The 18,965-nt window shown below is 46.8% G+C and overlaps 1 protein-coding gene across 5 annotated transcripts in view; it reads left to right on the top strand.

The window, feature by feature from the left end:
• Nucleotides 1–16,873, top strand: part of LOC128581563 (GRB2-related adapter protein 2) — a 64,688-nt gene extending 47,815 nt beyond the window's left edge. For 3 of the 5 annotated variants that reach the window (XM_053584545.1, XM_053584547.1, XM_053584546.1), the window contains exons 3-8: nucleotides 2,048–2,139; nucleotides 5,240–5,359; nucleotides 9,993–10,161; nucleotides 12,609–12,830; nucleotides 14,000–14,122; nucleotides 14,669–16,873. In XM_053584545.1, coding sequence (XP_053440520.1) covers nucleotides 2,048–2,139; nucleotides 5,240–5,359; nucleotides 9,993–10,161; nucleotides 12,609–12,830; nucleotides 14,000–14,122; nucleotides 14,669–14,848 — 906 coding nt within the window. In that variant the 3' untranslated portion in view covers nucleotides 14,849–16,873. Of the gene's footprint in view, nucleotides 1–2,047; nucleotides 2,140–5,239; nucleotides 5,360–9,992; nucleotides 10,162–12,608; nucleotides 12,831–13,999; nucleotides 14,123–14,668 lie in introns of those variants that run through there. The other 2 variants (XM_053584548.1, XM_053584549.1) reach the window with 2 other exon arrangements.
• Nucleotides 16,874–18,965: the final 2,092 nt, after the last annotated feature.

Raw genomic sequence — 18,965 nt, 5'->3', positions numbered from 1 at the left:
TTAGCTCCCAAGAATGGTCATGAAACCCCCCTCCCCGTTTTGCTCCCTGAATTCCTCTAAAATAAGTCCTCACCTCCTCTTAGCCCAGGGCCCAGCATCTCTTGCTGGAGGGCTCCATTGCTTCCTTCAACTTCTCTCCTGACTTCACCCTCTCAGTCTTCACACTCTGATACAGAACCCTTTCTTAGCTCTACTTCTTACTGTTATTTTCCTGCTTAAAATCTTTTAATGGCTCTCCATAAATTTCAAGATAAAAATGCAAACTCTCCGAGCAGCGCCTGTGGCTCAAAGGAGTTCAAACTCAGCCCCGGCCAAAAACTGCAAAAAGAAAAAAAAAATTCAAACTCCCCCACCTGGGCCCCAAGGCCCTGTGCACCCGTCTAGCTTTCCCTCTCTTCTCCCAGATTCGGGTCTAAACTACAGCCTCACCAGGGATCAGTTCCCAGAATGACCGCACCTCCCTGTGTCCTAGAAAGAGGAGGGAGTTCTGGTGCCATCTGAGTGACTCCTTTCATTGACAGGGCCAGTGGCCTCTCCCCTAAGTGGAGGAGGTCTCTCTCCTAGCCATTTCCGTTCTCTCCATTGTCATCATACTTCAATCAAGTAAGAGACTTGCAGCCATAAGAAACAGAAAGTAAAAATGGCTGAAACAACAATAAAGATTTATAATTTCTTGGGGCAGAGCCTATGGCTCAGTAAGTAGGGCGCTGGCTCCATATACCAAGGGTGGTAGGTTCGTAATCCAGCCCCAGCCAAACTGCAACAACAAAAAAACAGCCGGGCGTTGTGGTAGATGCCTGTAGTCCCAGCTACTCAGGAGGCTGAAGCAAGAGAATCACTTAAGCCCAGGAATTGGAGGTTGCTGGGAGCTGTGATGCTACAACACTCTACCAAGGGTGATAAAGTAAGACTCTGTCTCTTAAAAAAAAAAAGATTTATAATTTCTCAAAGTCCCAAAGTAGGAGGGCCGCTGGGTGATTAATTTAGTGGCTCATAACATGATCAGTGTTCTTTCCATCTTTTGCTCTACTGTCCTCATTTTTTTTTTTTAAATAGAGTCTCACTCCATCACCCTGAGTAGAGTGCCATGGCATCCATAGCTCACAGCACCCTTGAACTCCTGAGCTCAAGGGATCCTCACATCTCAGCCTCCCAGAGTGCTAGGATTACAGGCATGAACTACCACGCCCCATCATCTCCTCATATATTAATAGAATTATTGTCAACTCCGTGTCATAGGCTTTAGAGTCATTCTTGGTGGAGGTAGCAAATATTTGTCTTTTAATGAAAATTAATTTCATTTTCTGAAATAACCAAAAGCTACCTAGAGTCAAGTCTGGTGAGTAATATGAGTAATGGAGATAGGCAATAACACGGGGGGGTCATAGACACAGTAAGACCGTAAAGGAACAAGACAGAACTTTGGAGTTTGCTTGTGATCTGGCTCTGAAAGCATGTTTAGAAAAGGCAACCCAACTATCTTGAGTTCGATCCAAACTATCGGTGAGACACCCAGAGCATGAACACAAAGAGTTACTGTTTTCAACACTGGCCTGCTCGGATGTTTACATTTTAATCTGCTTGTTTAAAAAATTAAAACAATTTAAATTTTTAAAAGATTCCTGCTTACCTGGGAGAGAAAAACAAAAACTAACCAACCAACAAAAAACCATTCTTGCCTTCCCGCCATCTGCTCAGAGGAGGAATTTAAGATGCTAAGATCTGGGACAAACGCGTTTCCAAAATAGAAGGAGAAAGGAATTCAGGGAAGTCCCTGAGTGCCGAACCTGGGAGGCCAAGCCACAGTGGGGTGATATGAGTGGGTGGCACAAGCGGACAGAAATAACTTAGGGTCAAGAGAAGACAAATTCCAAAGATAAGCCCACTGCTCCCCAACCGGGCCCGGGGTAAATCCCCGAGCAGCTGTTCAATTCCTTTGGCTTATTTTCCTGTAAGTCCAAAGGCCCTTCTTTGCCCTGCAACCCCTTTCTCTTGCTTTTTGGTATCATCCCTGCAGTGTCTTTGTCCTTCCTTCTCTTCTGTGTAGATTTTAAGTAACCAAGAGGAATGGTTCAAGGCGGAGCTTGGGAGCCAAGAAGGATATGTGCCTAAGAATTTCATAGACATCCAGTTTCCTGAGTAAGTATTTTCAGCCTGCTGGGATAGGCTTACCCCTACACACTCCCCTCACTTACTCAGTAGTCACTAAGATTATCTCTGTTCCTAAGATGTTGTCAAAAATGGCAGCTTCTGGAGATAACTCCCCAGAGCCTCCAGAGCCACATGGGGAAGGCCAGGACAGGAGGGAGAATTTGCATTTTACTTCACTCAATTTTGAATTTTACACTATGCACATAGATTGTCTCTTTTAAGTTTCTATAAAATAAGTTTATCAACTCAAATCATTGGTAACGATTGCAATCACAGGGTTTCCGAGAATTCCAAAGGGGTCGCCATTAACCACCCCATTCCAAGAGCTGCTGCTTCAAGGCACTTCTCCATCACCTTCCAACCCCATTTTGCAGCCCCACCAGCCTCCCTACCCTTAATTGGGTGGGTACATGGACACTCCTGCCTTGCCTTGCTCACCCCAATAAGAGAAGTCAGTGGGGGGAAGGGGAATTCCCTTTATAAAGAGGAAATGAAAAATTGAGATTGGGTCTGGTGTGTCTTAAGAATTGACCACAAGGGTTTGATAGGAATCTAATCTTATCTCAGAGCCAGGGTCTAGCCCAAAAGAGTAACGGTTTATTAGGAAACCGAAGTGGTATTGATGACTCCAATGAGTGCAACAGTGGCACTCATGGTGAACTATTACTATGAACCAGTGGAATGACCACTGACCTTGACTGTGCCCTTGAGGTTACCAGTAATCTGCTAGATGACTGCATTACCTTCCTGCTCCTCAACCTCCAGCCTCTCCCCATCTCACTCTCAGCTCGTGGCTTTGATTCTAGGTTCTCTGGGACAGTAAAATCCACCCCACCCCTACCCACCACATCCGCCATCCCCCTGCAATTGCACTCAGACACTCTGCCTCTCCTGCAGCTGTTCAGAAGGAACTTGTCAGTGCTTCTAGCAGAAATTCTCCCCTTTCCTTCCCACATCAACTTTCTTTCCTTCCCTGCTGGGTCATTCCCATCAGCAAACAAACAGTGCTGCAATTTCTCCCAGCTTACCAGAAACAAACAAAGAGACAGAAGGAAACCTCTTGATCTCAAATCCCCTTCCAGCTACATTCCATTTCTTCTAAAGAACTATTTGTATTCACTGTATCCAACTCCTCATCCAGCCTGACTTTGCTATCCAGGGGGCCATAGGCAGATTTGACCTAGGTGCTTTCTCCCTACCTTTGAAACACTTTCTTCATAAGGCTAAGGGATGCCCTTCCTTCCCATCCCCTTTGCAGGTTCCTCCTCCTCTCCAACCTTTTAGGTTCTTTCTTTTTCAGTGACATCTTTCTTGTCACCATATTTTAAATACTCTCCCACCCCCACTCCCTGCCCCTCTTCTCTGGTTTCGTTTTTTTCCACAGCACTTGTCATCATGTGACACACTTAGTTTAATCGCAGTAGAACCTCCAGAGTTGACCACCTCCCTAAGTTGACCTCATTTTCATAGACTGAGCACGCACCACATGTACGTGTCAGTACAGTAGGTGTGCACCGGTGTGTTACGGTCCCTTGTAAATTCAACTTACAGAGGTTCTACTGTATTTTGTTTATTGCATGTCCCCCACTAGAGTGAGAATTCCCTGAGAGCAGAGTGCTTGTCTCTTCTGCTCATCACTGTATCTCCCGTGCCCAGAAGAGACCCAACATAATAGTACATGTTCAATAAAGCTGTTAAGTGAATGAATGAAAGACTTTGTAACGACATGTATTAATATTGAAACCCTGGCCACTCATATCTAATATAGAGCATGTGAAATTTTTGCAAGTCTTGAAAGAAGCCATTTAGCAAATTCTAGTTGGAGGACAAATGCGTATTTTCTAAATTCCCCTATCTGTTACCTCTTGTTAAATATTTCCTTGGAGGGACAGCTTCTGTGCGGTGCGCCCACTCCTCTTCCCATCCCATTACACACATGGCAATGCTGTGGTGGTCTCTTGTTCAGCCCTGCAGGGTTGTGTGGCAAATACTTGGCATGGTCTATTGACCACCAGAAACCCCAGCTTTCAGCCCTCTCAAAGCACAACCAACCTTCCCCTGTGGCCCGGGTCTGGAATAAGCACACCCTTCCTGCTACCCTTGTCTCAGAGTCCAGGTTCCCAAATTTTAGAAAGTACGGGGAATTGCTAACAAAGAAATCTGAAGCCCAAGCCTGTTGAGCATTTATCTTAAAGGGACATGAGTACTAGCCTTCTGGTGGCAGCAATTAGAGCAGCCACCATGAAGCAATGTGACACAGTCCCACCTTTGGCTGCTGAGTGATTGCAAACACTCATTTTGCTTATCTGTAGTTGCAAGAGGTTTCTGGCCTCCTGTCCTGAGCCTGTAGCCATTGTTTGCCTTGCCCTGTGTATTTGACTTTTTTCAAACATGCTATGCCATGTGTAGCAATAGCTCCAGAGTCTGCCACCCTGACTGCTCGCCTTAAAGGGCAGTTTTTCCCATGTCTTCTTTTGCACATAAAAGATCATTTTCCAGCCTGGATTTTTGGGGAGGGCCCAGCTGCTGCCAGCCCCACTCATCTCCAGGGACACCTATGCAGGGCTCCCTGGGTGTCTTGGATTCTTTTCTGGGCACACTGGGCAAAGCACGCCAGCCCAGGTGGCAAGACCCCTCGGGTGGTAACTCTCCTTTAATGCCCTGGGGAGTGGTGGCCATTCCTAGCCTGGTTGTCCCAGCACCTGAAGCTGCCCCTTCCCTCTCTGTGCCTCTCTGTCCCTGCAGCTCTTCTCTGTCCCTCCCGCGGCTGCTCCCCACAGTGAGTCATTCCCACACTGCCCCATTTTGGCTCAGTGGCACATTTCCGTGATACAGGATTTCCGAGCTGGAGAGCGACTTCTCCTGGAGGGAAAGAATAGAGTGAGTCCAGGGGAACTTGCTTGACTTTCCTGACAACTACCTACAGCACTGGTTTGGTTTCAAAAAGTAGCTGGCCCCTCTTTGGTCTCTCTCTGCTCTCTACTGAACAAAGTCCCCCTTCTCTCCCGTCGGGTCACCTCTTCTCCATGTCTTCCTCCTACCACTCATGTGCCTCACCCAGACCCTCTTCTTTTATCTCGCTCAATAGATGGTTTCACGAAGGCCTCTCACGACACCAGGCAGAGAACTTACTCATGGGCAAGGAGGTTGGTTTCTTCATCATCCGGGCCAGCCAGAGCTCCCCAGGGGACTTCTCCATCTCTGTCAGGTACTGGCCAATCCCAACACCAGCCGGACCCTTCTGAGCCTGTAACTACCCAAACTACTGAAGCTATGTGGTAATCTGATGTAACCCAGTGATCAGAAGCGTGGTAGCCAAGGAGACCAACTATGGCAGCATCTAACAACTGTGCTGCTGTCCCTTTCCTTCCCAGAACATGCACACGTAACTCCAGTACATTAGTTTGTGTTCAAAATTATTTATGTATTCATCTGCCCACCCCTGTAGCCCAGGTGCTTCTGGAAAGGCAAGAATTTTCTCCACTTCATCTTTGTGCCTCTAACAGTGCCTTGCACAAAATAGATGCTCAGTGAGTGCTTGGGGAAGGAAGGAGGGAAGGGAAAAGGAAAGAGAACTTCCACTTGTCCATGCCATCTGGGGGCTTAAATGTTAAGCTTTTCTTAAGCAAGTATCCAGTGTATGCAATACTAATATGAAGCCATGGCTCAATGCCCCTAGCACAGTGGTTACAGTGCCAGCCACATGCACCGAGGCTGGTGGGTTCGAACCCAACCCAGGCCAGCTAAACAACAATGACAACTGCAACAAAAAATAGCCAGGCGTTGTGGTGGGCGCCTGTAGTTCCAGCTACCTGGGAGGCTGAGGCAAGAGAATCGCTTAAGTCCAAGAGTTTGAGGTTGCTGTGAGCTGTGACACTACAGCACTCTACCAGGGCAACATAGTGAGACTCTGTCTCAAAATAATAATAATAATATGAAGCCAGTAGACAAACTAATACATAAGCACACAAGAGAAAAACTCACTTTAATTCAAGTTGGGGGAAAGGGGAGGGGGAAGGAGAGAAGCGGACAGGTGTGTTCCCACCTAATGGGCACAACGTGAGGATATATGGTGCACCTTCTGGAATGTGGGACACAACAGAGTCTTTACCTATCAAATGCAAACATTGTAACCTAATCATTTGTACCCTCACATTAGTCTGAAAAATTTTTAAGAAATGGTTATATTGTTAAAAAAAAAAAAATCTTAAGCTTTCCTTTTACTACTGATGTATATCTGACGAAGGGTAAGAGAACAGCAGAAATCCCAAGTCACTACTGGAGGAGAAGCGGGGGTGATGCCCTTTTCCCCACCGCAGAGGTACAGCCAACACTCCTCAAAGACAGTTTCTGTGATATTATAATTATTCATTAAAGAGAAAACCACAGCAAATTTATTTAATCAACATTTTGTCTGATTATGGGAGCTTTTGAAAATGAAGACCCAAAGACCCAGGGAAAACTGTCTATTTTTATGCTTAGGTGTGATGAAGAATGGACAGCCTCTTAGTAATGTGATTAGACAAAAAGGGTGTGATCTAACGGTAACAGACCGAGTGAGGAAGCCCAGCAAGGTCTGTCTGTTCAAATTCTTCTTGGCCTCTTTGTGTGGCATTCCTTGCTCCTGGGCATAGGGCAGGACCCCTCTGGAATGAGGGTCTTATGACCTACTACCAGACACCGTAGGTCAGAGACTTTCTTACTGCCAGCTCTTACACAGAAAGGAGAGGAAAAGTTACAGTTTATGGCCTGCTTTGGGGGAGAGGGGTTCTGGTTTCTCTGATCAGCCTTGGGGAAGAGGAATTCTGGTTTCTGAGACTCGCTTTGGAAGAGAAAGAGGGTAGGAGAAGAGGGAGACTTTGCTTCTGAGGCTGCTTCTGAGGCCTTCCAATCTCCTTTGGTTCAAAGTACTCAGCATGATAAGGGGTATCATTTTCTAAGCCCCAACAGATACATATATAATGTAGGCAGCCGAACAAAAAGCAAGGCTACCTCAACACAGAACAATATAGCAAAAGTGAAAGCAACAGAACAGAGCAAAAGAGGGCCAAGGCTGGGGGGCTGTCACAGCGGAATCTCTCTCATGTGTGGCACTTGGGAGGAAGTGACTCATTCCAGGCACAGACTTTACACAACCCCAAACTCAGAAGCCCCAAGTTTGAACACACGGTGTGTGGTCAGCATGTTGGGGATTGCAAGTCACGCCTTAGACTTGGTGACCACATGTGAAAGTAAAAGAAATAATGCTGATAGCAGATTAGGAGAAGACTTGACAACCTATACAGTAAAACCTTGCTGTCAAGTTCATTGACAGGAAGTGCTGATCTGGATTATTCAGTGTATGAAAGGCATGCAGCTTTATTTGTCTTAAGAACAAAAATCCAATCTCAGGTAAGAAACTGTGGCCACTTTGCTATTTACAAAGAATGAATATCTGTGAATATTTTAAAGGATAGGTAGGAAGGACTTACAAATAATGGGTCAACCATTAGCATGCACACTTGCATCTAATGGGCTAGATTAGATGGACAGACCAAACTTCTTAGAACAATTTGGTCTACTCAGCATTGCCATTGCAATCTTGCTTAAATTCTCATTTTCCTTAACTAAAATTTTCTTTTTCACCACTTAGATCAATTGTTCTCAACCTTCCTAAAGCCGTAACTCTTTAATACAGTTCCTTTGGGTCGTGACCCACAGGTTGAGAACTGCTGACTTAGATGATGGGAAATTTTAGCTGAGGCCAATATTGTTATGTCATGAATTCTAAACTTGTTAGGTCTTAATTAAATGACATTTTGCTCTCTTAAGATATCTCTTAAATCAAACCTATTTCTTAAGCACCCTCCCTGCCCCCCTACAAACTGGGCCAAGTAAATTGTTAAATTGAAAAGCATCTTTTGGTTCCTTTGGTTTGTGTGAAAATGACTTTGGCTTTTTCAGCGAGGAATTATGGTTTATATTTCCTTTATTAGAGTAAATTCCACAAATAGTCAAGCCTACAGCCATAGTACCTAATCACACCTTATCTCATCTGATCTTGGAAGCTAAGCAGGGTCAAGCCTGGTTAGTACTTGCATGGGAAACAAAGTGCAGGCCATTTTCTCTCTATAGACCAAGATGACCAACAGCAACCTTGACATTCATCCTTGAAGCGTATGAAAGTGAAATGGATAATGTTTCACATTAAATTCTTTGACTATGATGTGACAGATGAATAATTACAGTATCGCAGGAATATTTCCTCTTCCTCACCCAGACTATGAGCAGAGCCATAGATTCTTAGAGGGAAGAAAGTATGTGTTAGTGGCCAAAAGCAAAATGGAAGATGATGAAGCAGTGAGAGCAATCCAAATCAGCCAAGCAAGAGGTTACTTTGGCCTCACCCAGTATGAGCAGAGTCCAACATACCAGATGAGACTGAGGGTCCAAATTTCTGTCCCCTTCTGAACACAGATCCCTAAATCCATCCCTAAGAAACTTCTGCTTACCTTCAGTATCTTTACTCTCTAAGACCCTTTAAATTCTTGACCTTTCTTCTAGAGCAGAAAATTGGTATCTTCAGTGCCAATTTAATTTTAGATAGAAATGTATGCCTGCTTGAAAAATAAACTTTATAGGGCAGCACCTGTGGCTCAGTGAGTAGGGCGCCGACCCCATATACCGAGTGGGTTCAAACCCGGCCCTGGCCAAACTGCAACAAAAAATAGCCGGGCGTTGTGGCGGGCACCTGTGGTCCCAGCTACTAGGGAGGCTGAGGCAAGAGAATCGCCTAAGCCCAGGAGCTAGAGGTTGCTGTGAGCTGTGATGGCACAGCACTCTACCAAGGGCAATAAAGTGAGACTCTGTCTCTACAAAAAAAATAAATAAATAAACTTTATATCCAAAAGAGAATGACTTAGCGATAGAGTAAGACTGAATCTAAAAGCAAAGACTCAGCTCACCCTTCCCAGATGGATAAAGTCTAATTTCTCCGGCTCTGATATGAATGTGCCCCATCACTTGTGAGTTCAGACTGGAATCAAAGGTGCTGATCAAAAACAAGACAGTATGTTCACATGGTGTGACAGGCCAAGCTCATTGGACTGAAATCAGAGACCCATGTTCCTGCCCAACCTTGCCATTCTCTCACAGTGACTTTGACCAAACTCTGCAGCTCTGTGGACCTCAGTGTCCTCATCTGTACAATGAAGAAGCAGGGCTACTCAGTCTCCAAGGTCCTTCCCAATTAAAACCCTACAATTCCATATGTTTTTCTCCCCAAAACTCAAAATACTTGGTAACCTTATTTATGCAAAATATAAACCCAGATCAAGAGATCCTTATTACATAAAGAATAAACATGGCAGATTTATTAGGCAAAAGAGTAGCTTCTTACCTGCCAGTACTAGTTGATTGGCTTAAAGGAGATGGTTCAAAGTATTTCTGACAGAAAAAAATAGGGCTCGCAAAACCCCTTGGCTACTGAGTCCTTAACACAGTGCAGGACTTAGGTATTGCCATGTTTGAAGTAAACATTGTGAAAAGGACTTTGATCTTTTAGTTTTTAAGGTACTTGGAACATTTCTTTCTTGTAAAAGATTGGTTCCAATGTTCAGGAGAGATTCTATCTGATTACCTTGTGCTGATATAAAAATGTAGCGTAGCCTGTGTCCTAAGAGGTCCATCCCATAAACCTGTTAAAGCTTGACTAGGCCAACTCACCTGCCCAGCTCTGAGTGAGTCATTCATGTCTACATCTCCTGCTCAAATAGATCTCCATCATCTCTAGATGCAAGCAGTGTGCAGGTAGGGCCATTGTCACCATGTAACATTCAACGTGGATTTGCCTTCATCTCCAGGCATGAGGATGATGTTCAGCACTTCAAGGTCATGCGAGACAACAAGGGTAATTATTTCCTGTGGACTGAGAAGTTCCCATCCCTAAATAAGCTGGTGGACTACTATAGGACGACTTCCATCTCCAAACAGAAGCAGATCTTCCTAAGGGACAGAACCAGAGAAGATCAGGTATGCTCCAGGTCCAAATAAACTCCAATCTAGAGATTCTAAGCAGCTCGAGTACCCATATGAACCACCAAGAAAAAGCATGATGGGCAGATCCTCTGAGCATTCTGAAAGGCAGAATAAACTCTGAAGTCGGATCTCAGTTTAAACCCTTGCTTAACATTTCCTAGCTATGTGATTTTGGAAAGTTCCCCCCATCCTCAGTTTCATCATCCATAAAATGGGGGCAATGGTGAAATCTACCTTACAGGGTGGTTGTGAAGGTTGGAGAAGATAATTCATTCTTATCCCGCCCATCGCTCCTAATCACTCAACAAATATTAGCTCTTGGTGTGGGTACTATTGTTTTGTTATAGACATTGTTACATCCTGATTTTCCACCTAGCTCAGGAGTTGTTGGGGGGGCTACAGAGAGGAATATTAAGGGGCAGCCTAGAGTCCAGGACTAAAGCAGCAGGTGGAGTTTTATGGAGGGCTTAGGTGTGGGGGACCATAGGAGGAGAAAACTGTACTTGAAATCCTTGTTCTTGGAACTATTTGAAACATTTTTATTTTTATTTTTATTTTTATTTTTTGCTGTTTTTGCATGGGGCTGGGTTTGAACCCACCACCTCGGCATATGGGGCCGGCGCCCTACTCCTTTGAGCCATAGGCACCACCCTGGAACATATTTTAGTAGAAAATGTATCAGACAGACCTGGCATTGAATCTGATTCAATCACTTAATGATCTGTATTACCTAGGCAAGTTAAGACACCATTTATTTATTTATTTAGAGACAGAGTCTCTGTAGAGTCCTGTGCTGTCACAGCTCACAGCAACCTCAAACTCTTGGGCTTAAGTGATTCTCTTGCCTTAACCTCCCACGTAGCTGGGACTATAGGAGCCCACCACAATGCCTGGCTATTTTTTGTTGCAGTTGTCATCGTTTAGCTGGCCCGGGCCAGGTTTGAACCCACCAGCCTCAGTGTATTTGGCTAATGCCCTAACCACTATGCTATGGGTGCTGAGCCAAGACACACTTTTTTTTTTTTTTTTTTTCAGATAGTCTCACTCTGTCACCCTGGGTAGAGTGCCATGGCATCATAGCTCACAGCAACTTTAACCTCTTGGGCTCCAGAGATCTTCTTGCCTCAGTTTTTCTATTTTTAGGAGAGGCAGGGTCTTGCTCTTGCTCATGTTGGTCTCAAACTCGTGAGCTTGGGCGATCCACCCGCCTTGGCCTACCAGAGTGCTAGGATTACAGGCGTGAGCCACTGCGCGCAGCCTTGAGTCACCTTTCTGAGTACCAGTTTTCTCATTTGTAGAATAGCAAGAACAATAGTACCTGTATCTGTGGGCCATTGTGGAGACTACGTGAAGTAGTATAGCTAAGCAGCGCCATAGAACCCGGCCCTTACAAGGCACTGAGGACATGTTACCTTGCCTCCCATGAGTAAACACACACACAATTTATAAACTATTTTTCAAATGAAATAACATGGTTATAAGAGACAGGTATTATAAGAAGGAGTATTTATGACGATAGTTGAAATCCTAGGGAAAGGTTACTTTAAAAGGCACCAGAACTATAACAGCAACGACATGTGCTTTGGGGAAGTAAAGAAAACCCTGCCTTTCAAGTCTTAGTTGCTTTTAAGCCTGAGAAGTTCCTGTTAAAGGTGAAAATAGCGTCCCCACCAAGTGCACACACAGAAGTTCAGAAAGAAAAATAAAGGTTAACCAGATCTTGTGAATTATTTTGACCAGGAAACAGAGAGATTAACTTACCAGGATGTGCATTCAGAGATAACAGAGGCAATATAAAATTGCATTAAACTGGATTAAATGAGTTAATATTTGTAGAGCGCTCAGAATAATGCCTGGTATATACTAAGCCCTGGGCCTTGTGTAATTGTTTGTCAAATAAAAATAACAATAAAGTATTTCTGATTCACAAGGCTGTTATAACATTAAGCAGAAAGGCCTTGCTCCTTCCCAGCATGCCCAGCGGCAGGTCTGGTTTCCATGGTGCCGAGAGAGTGTTGCTGTTTGGGTCTCTGTCACCAGGCTATAAATGACAGTTCAAAATCAGGCAAAGTCAACAGCAGAGCTTATCTGTAGGGGTAGGAGGTCCACCAGTGTGGTGACATGAGATAAGGAAGGGTGGCATTGTGTCAGTAAAATGGAATATTTAAGCTTGATTACACAGAGGAAAACAAGCCTGCTAGGTACAGACTAAATGGGTACCACGTGGAAACTGAACCAGAGAACTGAATTCCTAAAATGGGGAGAATCTGAGAATGGAGAGGCTCCTTTTGAGAATGTGAAAATCTGAACCATTAGTCCCCTTTAAGGTCAACCCACTCCCCAGCTATCTCTTGAGACTCCGGGAGCCAAGTCTAGGAACAATTGCAACAGGTGGGGTCAGGTCAGAAGTTCCCAGAAGACATCTCTGTTCTCTGTCCCAGGGTCACCGAGGCAACAGCCTGGACAGAAGGTCCCAGGGAAGCCCGCACCTCAGTGGAGCTGTGGGAGAAGAAATCCGGCCTTCCATGAACCGCAAGCTATCGGATCACCCGCCAGGCGTCCCCTCGCAGCACCAGCACCATCACCAGCAGGCACCCCTGCAGTACGGCCCCGCACTGCAGCCCCCTCAGCAGCGCTACCTGCAGCATCACCACTTTCACCAGGTATCTGGAAAGAATGAGATGGGCAAGAACGGGTGGGAAGGAGGCCCTGCCTTCCCCCAGGCCTGGCTGAGTCTCCTGAGGTCTCACAGGATTCCCCACGTGGCAGAAATATGGAAACTGCTCTTGGCAAAGAAGTCTCCGTGAATTGAGCAGTGCCTGTGGCTCAGAGGAGTAGGGCGCCGGCCCCATATGCTGTAGGTGGCAGGTTCAAACCCAGCCCTGGCCAAAAAAAAAAAAAAAAACACACAAAAAAAAGAAGTCTCCGTGAATTAAATGGCTCACTGCCTGAATACACAGACACACACACACACACACATTCTAATCTTGAGGACTCAGTGAGCAATGGCTTCATTTTCCTATCAGCACAATTCTAAATCTATTCCTGCCCCTTAACCCATCCGGCTGTGGAGATCCACCAGAAAAAGGGATTAAGACCTGCAGGGGAGCCTTGCTTATTTATTTATTTATCTCCCACCTTGTTCCAGATGGGATTTCAGGTGGCTTACGGAGATGGACAATGCAGCCAGATAACATCATTCCTAAATTCCTTAGCAGGGCACACAAAGTCCTTTGTTCACAGCCCATATCTGTTTCCCAACCTGCTTCCTGCTCCCTCCGCCCACTCCCCATGCAGACAGCGTTCCAGCAACCCTGCACTACCCTTGGTTACCTGAATGGTCCATGCCTTTGTGGGTTTTTCTATGCCGATCCCTCTGTCTCTAGTGCCCTTCCCTGGCCAGTCCTTCTTTTAAGCTGAAACACAAGCATCACCTCTTCTATGAAGGCTTCTCTGATTTACCCAGGCAGACTTAGAAGCTCTCCTCTCTGCTCACTTACCACTTAAGTGGGTATGGTTCCCCCTCTAAACAGAAGCTTCATGAAGCAAGACACCTGCTGTTTGCAGCTATGTATCTTTAAGGTCTGGGCAGATGGTGGCAGCCTGATAAATACTTCTTGAGTGAATATATGAAACCCACATTTGGCTCCTTTGCCAAATCTAAGGTCCTGTGATCCTCCTCCCCCGTCTTCTCTCCATCATCGAGGGTTTCCTGCCATCATCAGTGGTCAGCAAGTATTCCTGGAATGCTGGCTGTGTGGATGGCATCCCAGCAAGGCACTGGGGGAGCAGGCCAGTGGAGTGATGGGTCCTCTGCTGCATCTGTTTCTAGGAGCGCCGAGGAGGCAGCCTTGACATAAACGACGGGCACTGTGGCACCAGCCTGGGCAGTGAAATGAATGCGGCCCTCATGCACCGGAGGCACACAGACCCGGTGCAGCTGCAAGTGGCTGGGGTAGGTGAACTGTCCCTCTCAAAGTGAACTGTCTCTCCAGGCTTTGTGTCTCTTCAGTGGAAGAGACACGGCAGCAGAGAACTAAACTGCACAGAGCTCAGCTCGAGGCGGGGGACATCCAGGGAGTGACAGTGCAGGGAGGCCTGGGGTCAAGCCCATCCCAGCAGCTCCACTGGGTCTGTCATTCCCAGTCTGGGTATCTGGCCTTCCCTGGCCTCCAAGTTCTTGGCTCTTGTCCTTTATCTCCTTTATTACCATAGTATCATTGCTTTATCACCCAGATCCATCTTGACTCATGACTCCATTGCAATAACCCCAGGGATAGGGGTGGGGGCATTATTTTGAACATGATGCCATTTGTTTGTCACTTGAAGAAAATAAAAAATACCACCTACTGGTGTGCAGAGAGTAATTCTCAAGGATTCTCTACGACATCTCTGTCGCAGTTGAGTCCCATGCTCAGGTCTGTGCCTCCACAGACCCTGTGCTGTGGACTGGCAGCTCTGAGGAGAGCTCAGCAGAGCTTCTCTGTGCTTCCCCCAACAGCGAGTGCGGTGGGCTCGGGCCCTGTACGACTTTGAGGCCTTGGCGGACGATGAGCTGGGATTCCACAGCGGAGAGGTGGTTGAGGTTCTGGATAGCTCCAACCCATCCTGGTGGACCGGCCGACTACACAACAAGCTGGGCCTCTTCCCTGCCAACTACGTGGCACCCATGACGAGATGAACCCTTCGGGGGGCCAGAGGCATTTTGTCTGAAGCTTCCCACAAGAGGGGACAAGGAAAAAAGGCTGGACTGCTTGACTACATACACACACATACACGACATTTTGTAATAGTAATTTATTGGCAACTGGGATGGTTAATTAGTTGATATGAAAAGGAGCTTGGGTAGAGAATGATATTCATACTTACTTTTCTATTCCCCTCAGGGTTTGCAGAAGGCAGTAGGGGCGGGGAGGGGGGTGCAGGGAAATCAAACAGAACTTCCTTCTTGCCTTGGGTATTTTCACAGAGAGGAGCTGAGCAGAGACCACACCCTGGCATTGGACACAGAACAGCAGGGTGGAGTTGGACTTGGTGAGGCACGTTCTAGCTCATTGGCAAGCCCAGCTCCCCTGGAAGGGCAGCTCTCCTCTTGTTCTCCGAGGGGTGGACACTGCTGTGCTGAGAGTCCAGGTGCCAAAGCAGTGCACAGGTAGCTGGGAGTGGGCCCAGGCGTAGGGGCAGGACAGTGTTGGAGAGGCCCACCTGAACAGGGTTGATCTCCTAGTCAACACCCCACTGAGACTCACACGTCCTTCAGATGAATGTGCCTTGGATAATCCTCTTCCCTGCAGACAGGAGAGAGTGGTCTCCAGCATGGAGAGGAACTGACACCCCATGAAGAGTCCAGCCCTGGGAAATCAAGGGATTTCTCTTGGACCCCCAGTGGCTACTCGGATGTAACCTCTGCTCCCCAGCTGCAAAGATAGTAGCATCCTAGATCCTATAAAGTGCCCGGGGACTCCCTGGCTGAGAATGTTCAGTTTAGAGTTGCAATGTGATGCTTACAAGGGTGTGTCTTCAGGGTTCTGTTCATTTTCCCTCTGGATTTTCTGTGATTTGAAGAGGCCTTGCCCACGGGCACAGAGAGTGGTCCACTTTGCTGCATTGACTGTTGGTTGGTTGACTGAGCATGACCCAGGCGGATGCTGGCTTTGAGATGAGCTTCCTTGTGGAGCTAACGAATGCTGACCTATGTGTCAACTCCTTGTCAACTCAAACCGGAATCATGTTCCTAAGGCTCCACCGGGGGTGTGAAGTGCAGACCAGCTTGGCTGGGGGAAGACATTCTTGACACTGGAAGCTCTGGGCCTTAGTGGAGCCTGAAAGCAAACATGTCTGCACAGAGGGCACTTCTTAGGAGTGTGTGTGCATGTGTGTGGCTGTGTGTGCACCTGTGCATGTGGCTGTGTGTATGCACGTATGCTGAGACAGGAAAGAAAGGGTCAGGGCGAAAGTGTTGATGAGGGAACCTAGAGATGGATTTTCTTCCCCAGTCCTTCCTGCTCTAGGAGGGACCCAGAAGCAGCCATTGTAAAGGTCATAAGCTGTGTCCCCTGTGACTCTGATTCTACTCTTCTCTGATCCCCATGTTCCCTTTAGAGAAAAGGGGAGGAGACCCTATGGGAGACATTGGGAGGGACAAGAAAATAGCCTGGGAGAGGCAGGGGGGAGTGGAGCCTGAGTGGAGAGCATCTGCAGCCTTTGGAAGTGAGAACATGGAGAGGAACCAGAGGCTGGGACATCTCAGAGGATAGAGGAGCCGCGTGAGTGACACAGAGGCAGGAACAGGAGCTTGGGGTGAAGAGAGCTAAGTAAAGAGAGAGTGACAGCCAGTGGGCAGGCAGGGCACAGGAGGGAGGGGCCAGGCAGCTGGGCACAGGGAGGATCAGAGCAGAGAAGTTGCCGCTGTGGCCAAGGCAGGGAGCAAAGAAACACAGGAATAAAAAGAGGAGAAAGAAGGCAGAGGCAAAGAAGACCTCATAAGCTATTTTGGTATTTGGATAAAGTGAAACGTACAGTAAATAAAAGCCAGAAGTAATGTTTGATTTGTCAGTATTTACAAACCATATGCGTTAAACAGCCCACGAACTTCATCCATTTGTCCGATGAGGTGGGACAATGGTACGTGATTAGATTGTGGGCTACATTTTGGGCTTTGAAACAAACACTTCTCAAGAAAGGAGAAATAAAACAAGTGTGCTCGTTTTGCTGAGCTTGTGTCTGGTATGTGTGTCACATACCCCTCAAGTTAGGGGTGGGAGTGAGAGCAGGGGGTGTGGGGGTCACTGGCCCGGAAAGGCTGACCACACAGGCGTTGTCAGGAATTTTCAGAACCCCTGGAACTGGGTGTTCTGTTCTAGCAAGGCTATTGTGGGAGTTTGTGGGGGTATTTTTTATTGAGACGCTAAACCTGCCTTGCCCTGCTGGATTCAGAAGGAAGCAAGAGAGTCACCCAGACCACCCAGGGAGAACCAGGACTCTCAGAAACCCAGGACATGGACAAAACTGTCCCCCAGTCTGTGGTGCTGCCTAGGGGAGCAACTTCCCATGTGTCCCCACAAACCCCACTTTCTACTGGGGAGCGTTTCAGTACCAGGGCGGTATCCACACAGGGCCTCTCATGCAACCAGCAACCAACACACTGTCTCTGAGTCTGGCTGTACGTGACTTGAGTGCAAGGGACTTCCAGAGAAAAGCTAGTTCCTGTCGGACCAGTTGGGTTTTTCTAGCAGCTTGCTGAGGGACCTGCCACTGCCTACCCACTTTTAGATGGCCTAAGGGTGATCTAAGGCGGTGCTTCTCAAAATTCAAAGTGCCTATGAATTGCCTAGAATTGCCTGGATACCATGGATTTGGTCCTGAATTGCTAACAAGCTACCAGGTGCTGTTGCTGGGTCCACACTTTCAGTTGCAAGGACAAAGGACTCAGCAGTGAGCTAAATAGCTACAAAAATTCTTTTTCTGGGGATATGCAGCCATTTTTCTATGCTTTGGAACACGTGCAATTCAGAACCGTCATCATGACATCGTTCATATTTGGCAGGCCAGGTGACTTATTATTTATCTTCTTCATCTTCACCAAGAATCAAAACACCTTAGAGCGAGAGGCATCTGATGAAACACCAGTGGGAATTTCCTAATAGTAATTATTTTGAACACAAGCAGAGATTGCAGAAGAAAATGTGAAAGCTCTCTCAGAAAGTCTTTAAACATAAAAATGACTCCCATTGGGCTCGGCACCTATAGCTCAGCAGCTAGGGCACCAGCCACATACACCAGAGCTGTCAGGTTCAAATCCAGCCCGAGCCTGCCAAACAATGACAACTACAACCAAAAAATAGCCAGGTATTGTGGTGGGTGCCTGTAGTCCCAGCTACTTGGGAAGCTGAGGCAAGAGAATCACGTAAGCCTAAGAGTTGGAGGTCACTGTGAGCCGTGACCCCATGGCATTCTACTAAGGGCGACATAGTGAGACTCTGTCTCAAAAAAAAATAAAAAAGACTCCCATTGTATATGACCCTGGCTAGGGCAGGGGAATGGGCCTGTATGACGTCATTAGCTCTCAGCTAACCTAAAGCACAACAGCCCACACTGGGAACAGATGGCACAGTCGTGGTTGAAAGATTTGCTGTTTGCCTTGTCTAAAGTCAACATTTCATCCTGTCTGTTCCAAGGCAAGGATGTGAGAAAAACCTTTATTGTCTCAATTCTTTTTAAAAATACTTCTCGAGTTCCTCCATTCATGCCCTCACCACCGCCATGCCACCATCATCTCTACCCCAACGCCTGTCTTAGCCTCCACACTTTTCTTCCTATGTTCCTTTTGCCCTAATTCACACTCCACAAAGATGCCAGATAATATTTGCAAAAATAAAACTGGTCACATCACTCCCCTTCCCATTGGACTTAGGCTTTGAAGTCCTAATGTGGCCCTGCGAGATGTGGCCCCTCCCTCTCTCCAGCCTCCTCTTCTGCCTCTCTCCTCTACCCGCACATGCTTTCACTCCCCTGCCCCACTGGCTTTCTTTCAACCCCCAGATGGCCAAGGATTTGTCCCCACATCTTTCCACCTGCTATTCCCACTGCCTGGGATGCATGTCCAGCATGTACATGGATGCTGGTGCTGGCCTGAGCTGTCTGACTGTTTTACTGTAAGCTCTACAGGGCAAGGATCACCTCTGTTTTGTTAATCGTTGCACGCTCAGAATCCAGCACAGTTCATGGCACACAGAGGCCCAACAACTATTTGTCTAATGAATGAACAAGTGGATCTGCCTCATCCACTTACTGAATAA

This window comes from Nycticebus coucang, chromosome 3 (assembly GCF_027406575.1).
Source record: "Nycticebus coucang isolate mNycCou1 chromosome 3, mNycCou1.pri, whole genome shotgun sequence".
NCBI classification, from domain to species: domain Eukaryota; kingdom Metazoa; phylum Chordata; class Mammalia; order Primates; family Lorisidae; genus Nycticebus; species Nycticebus coucang.
This window is presented reverse-complemented; position numbering and strand designations above follow the sequence as displayed.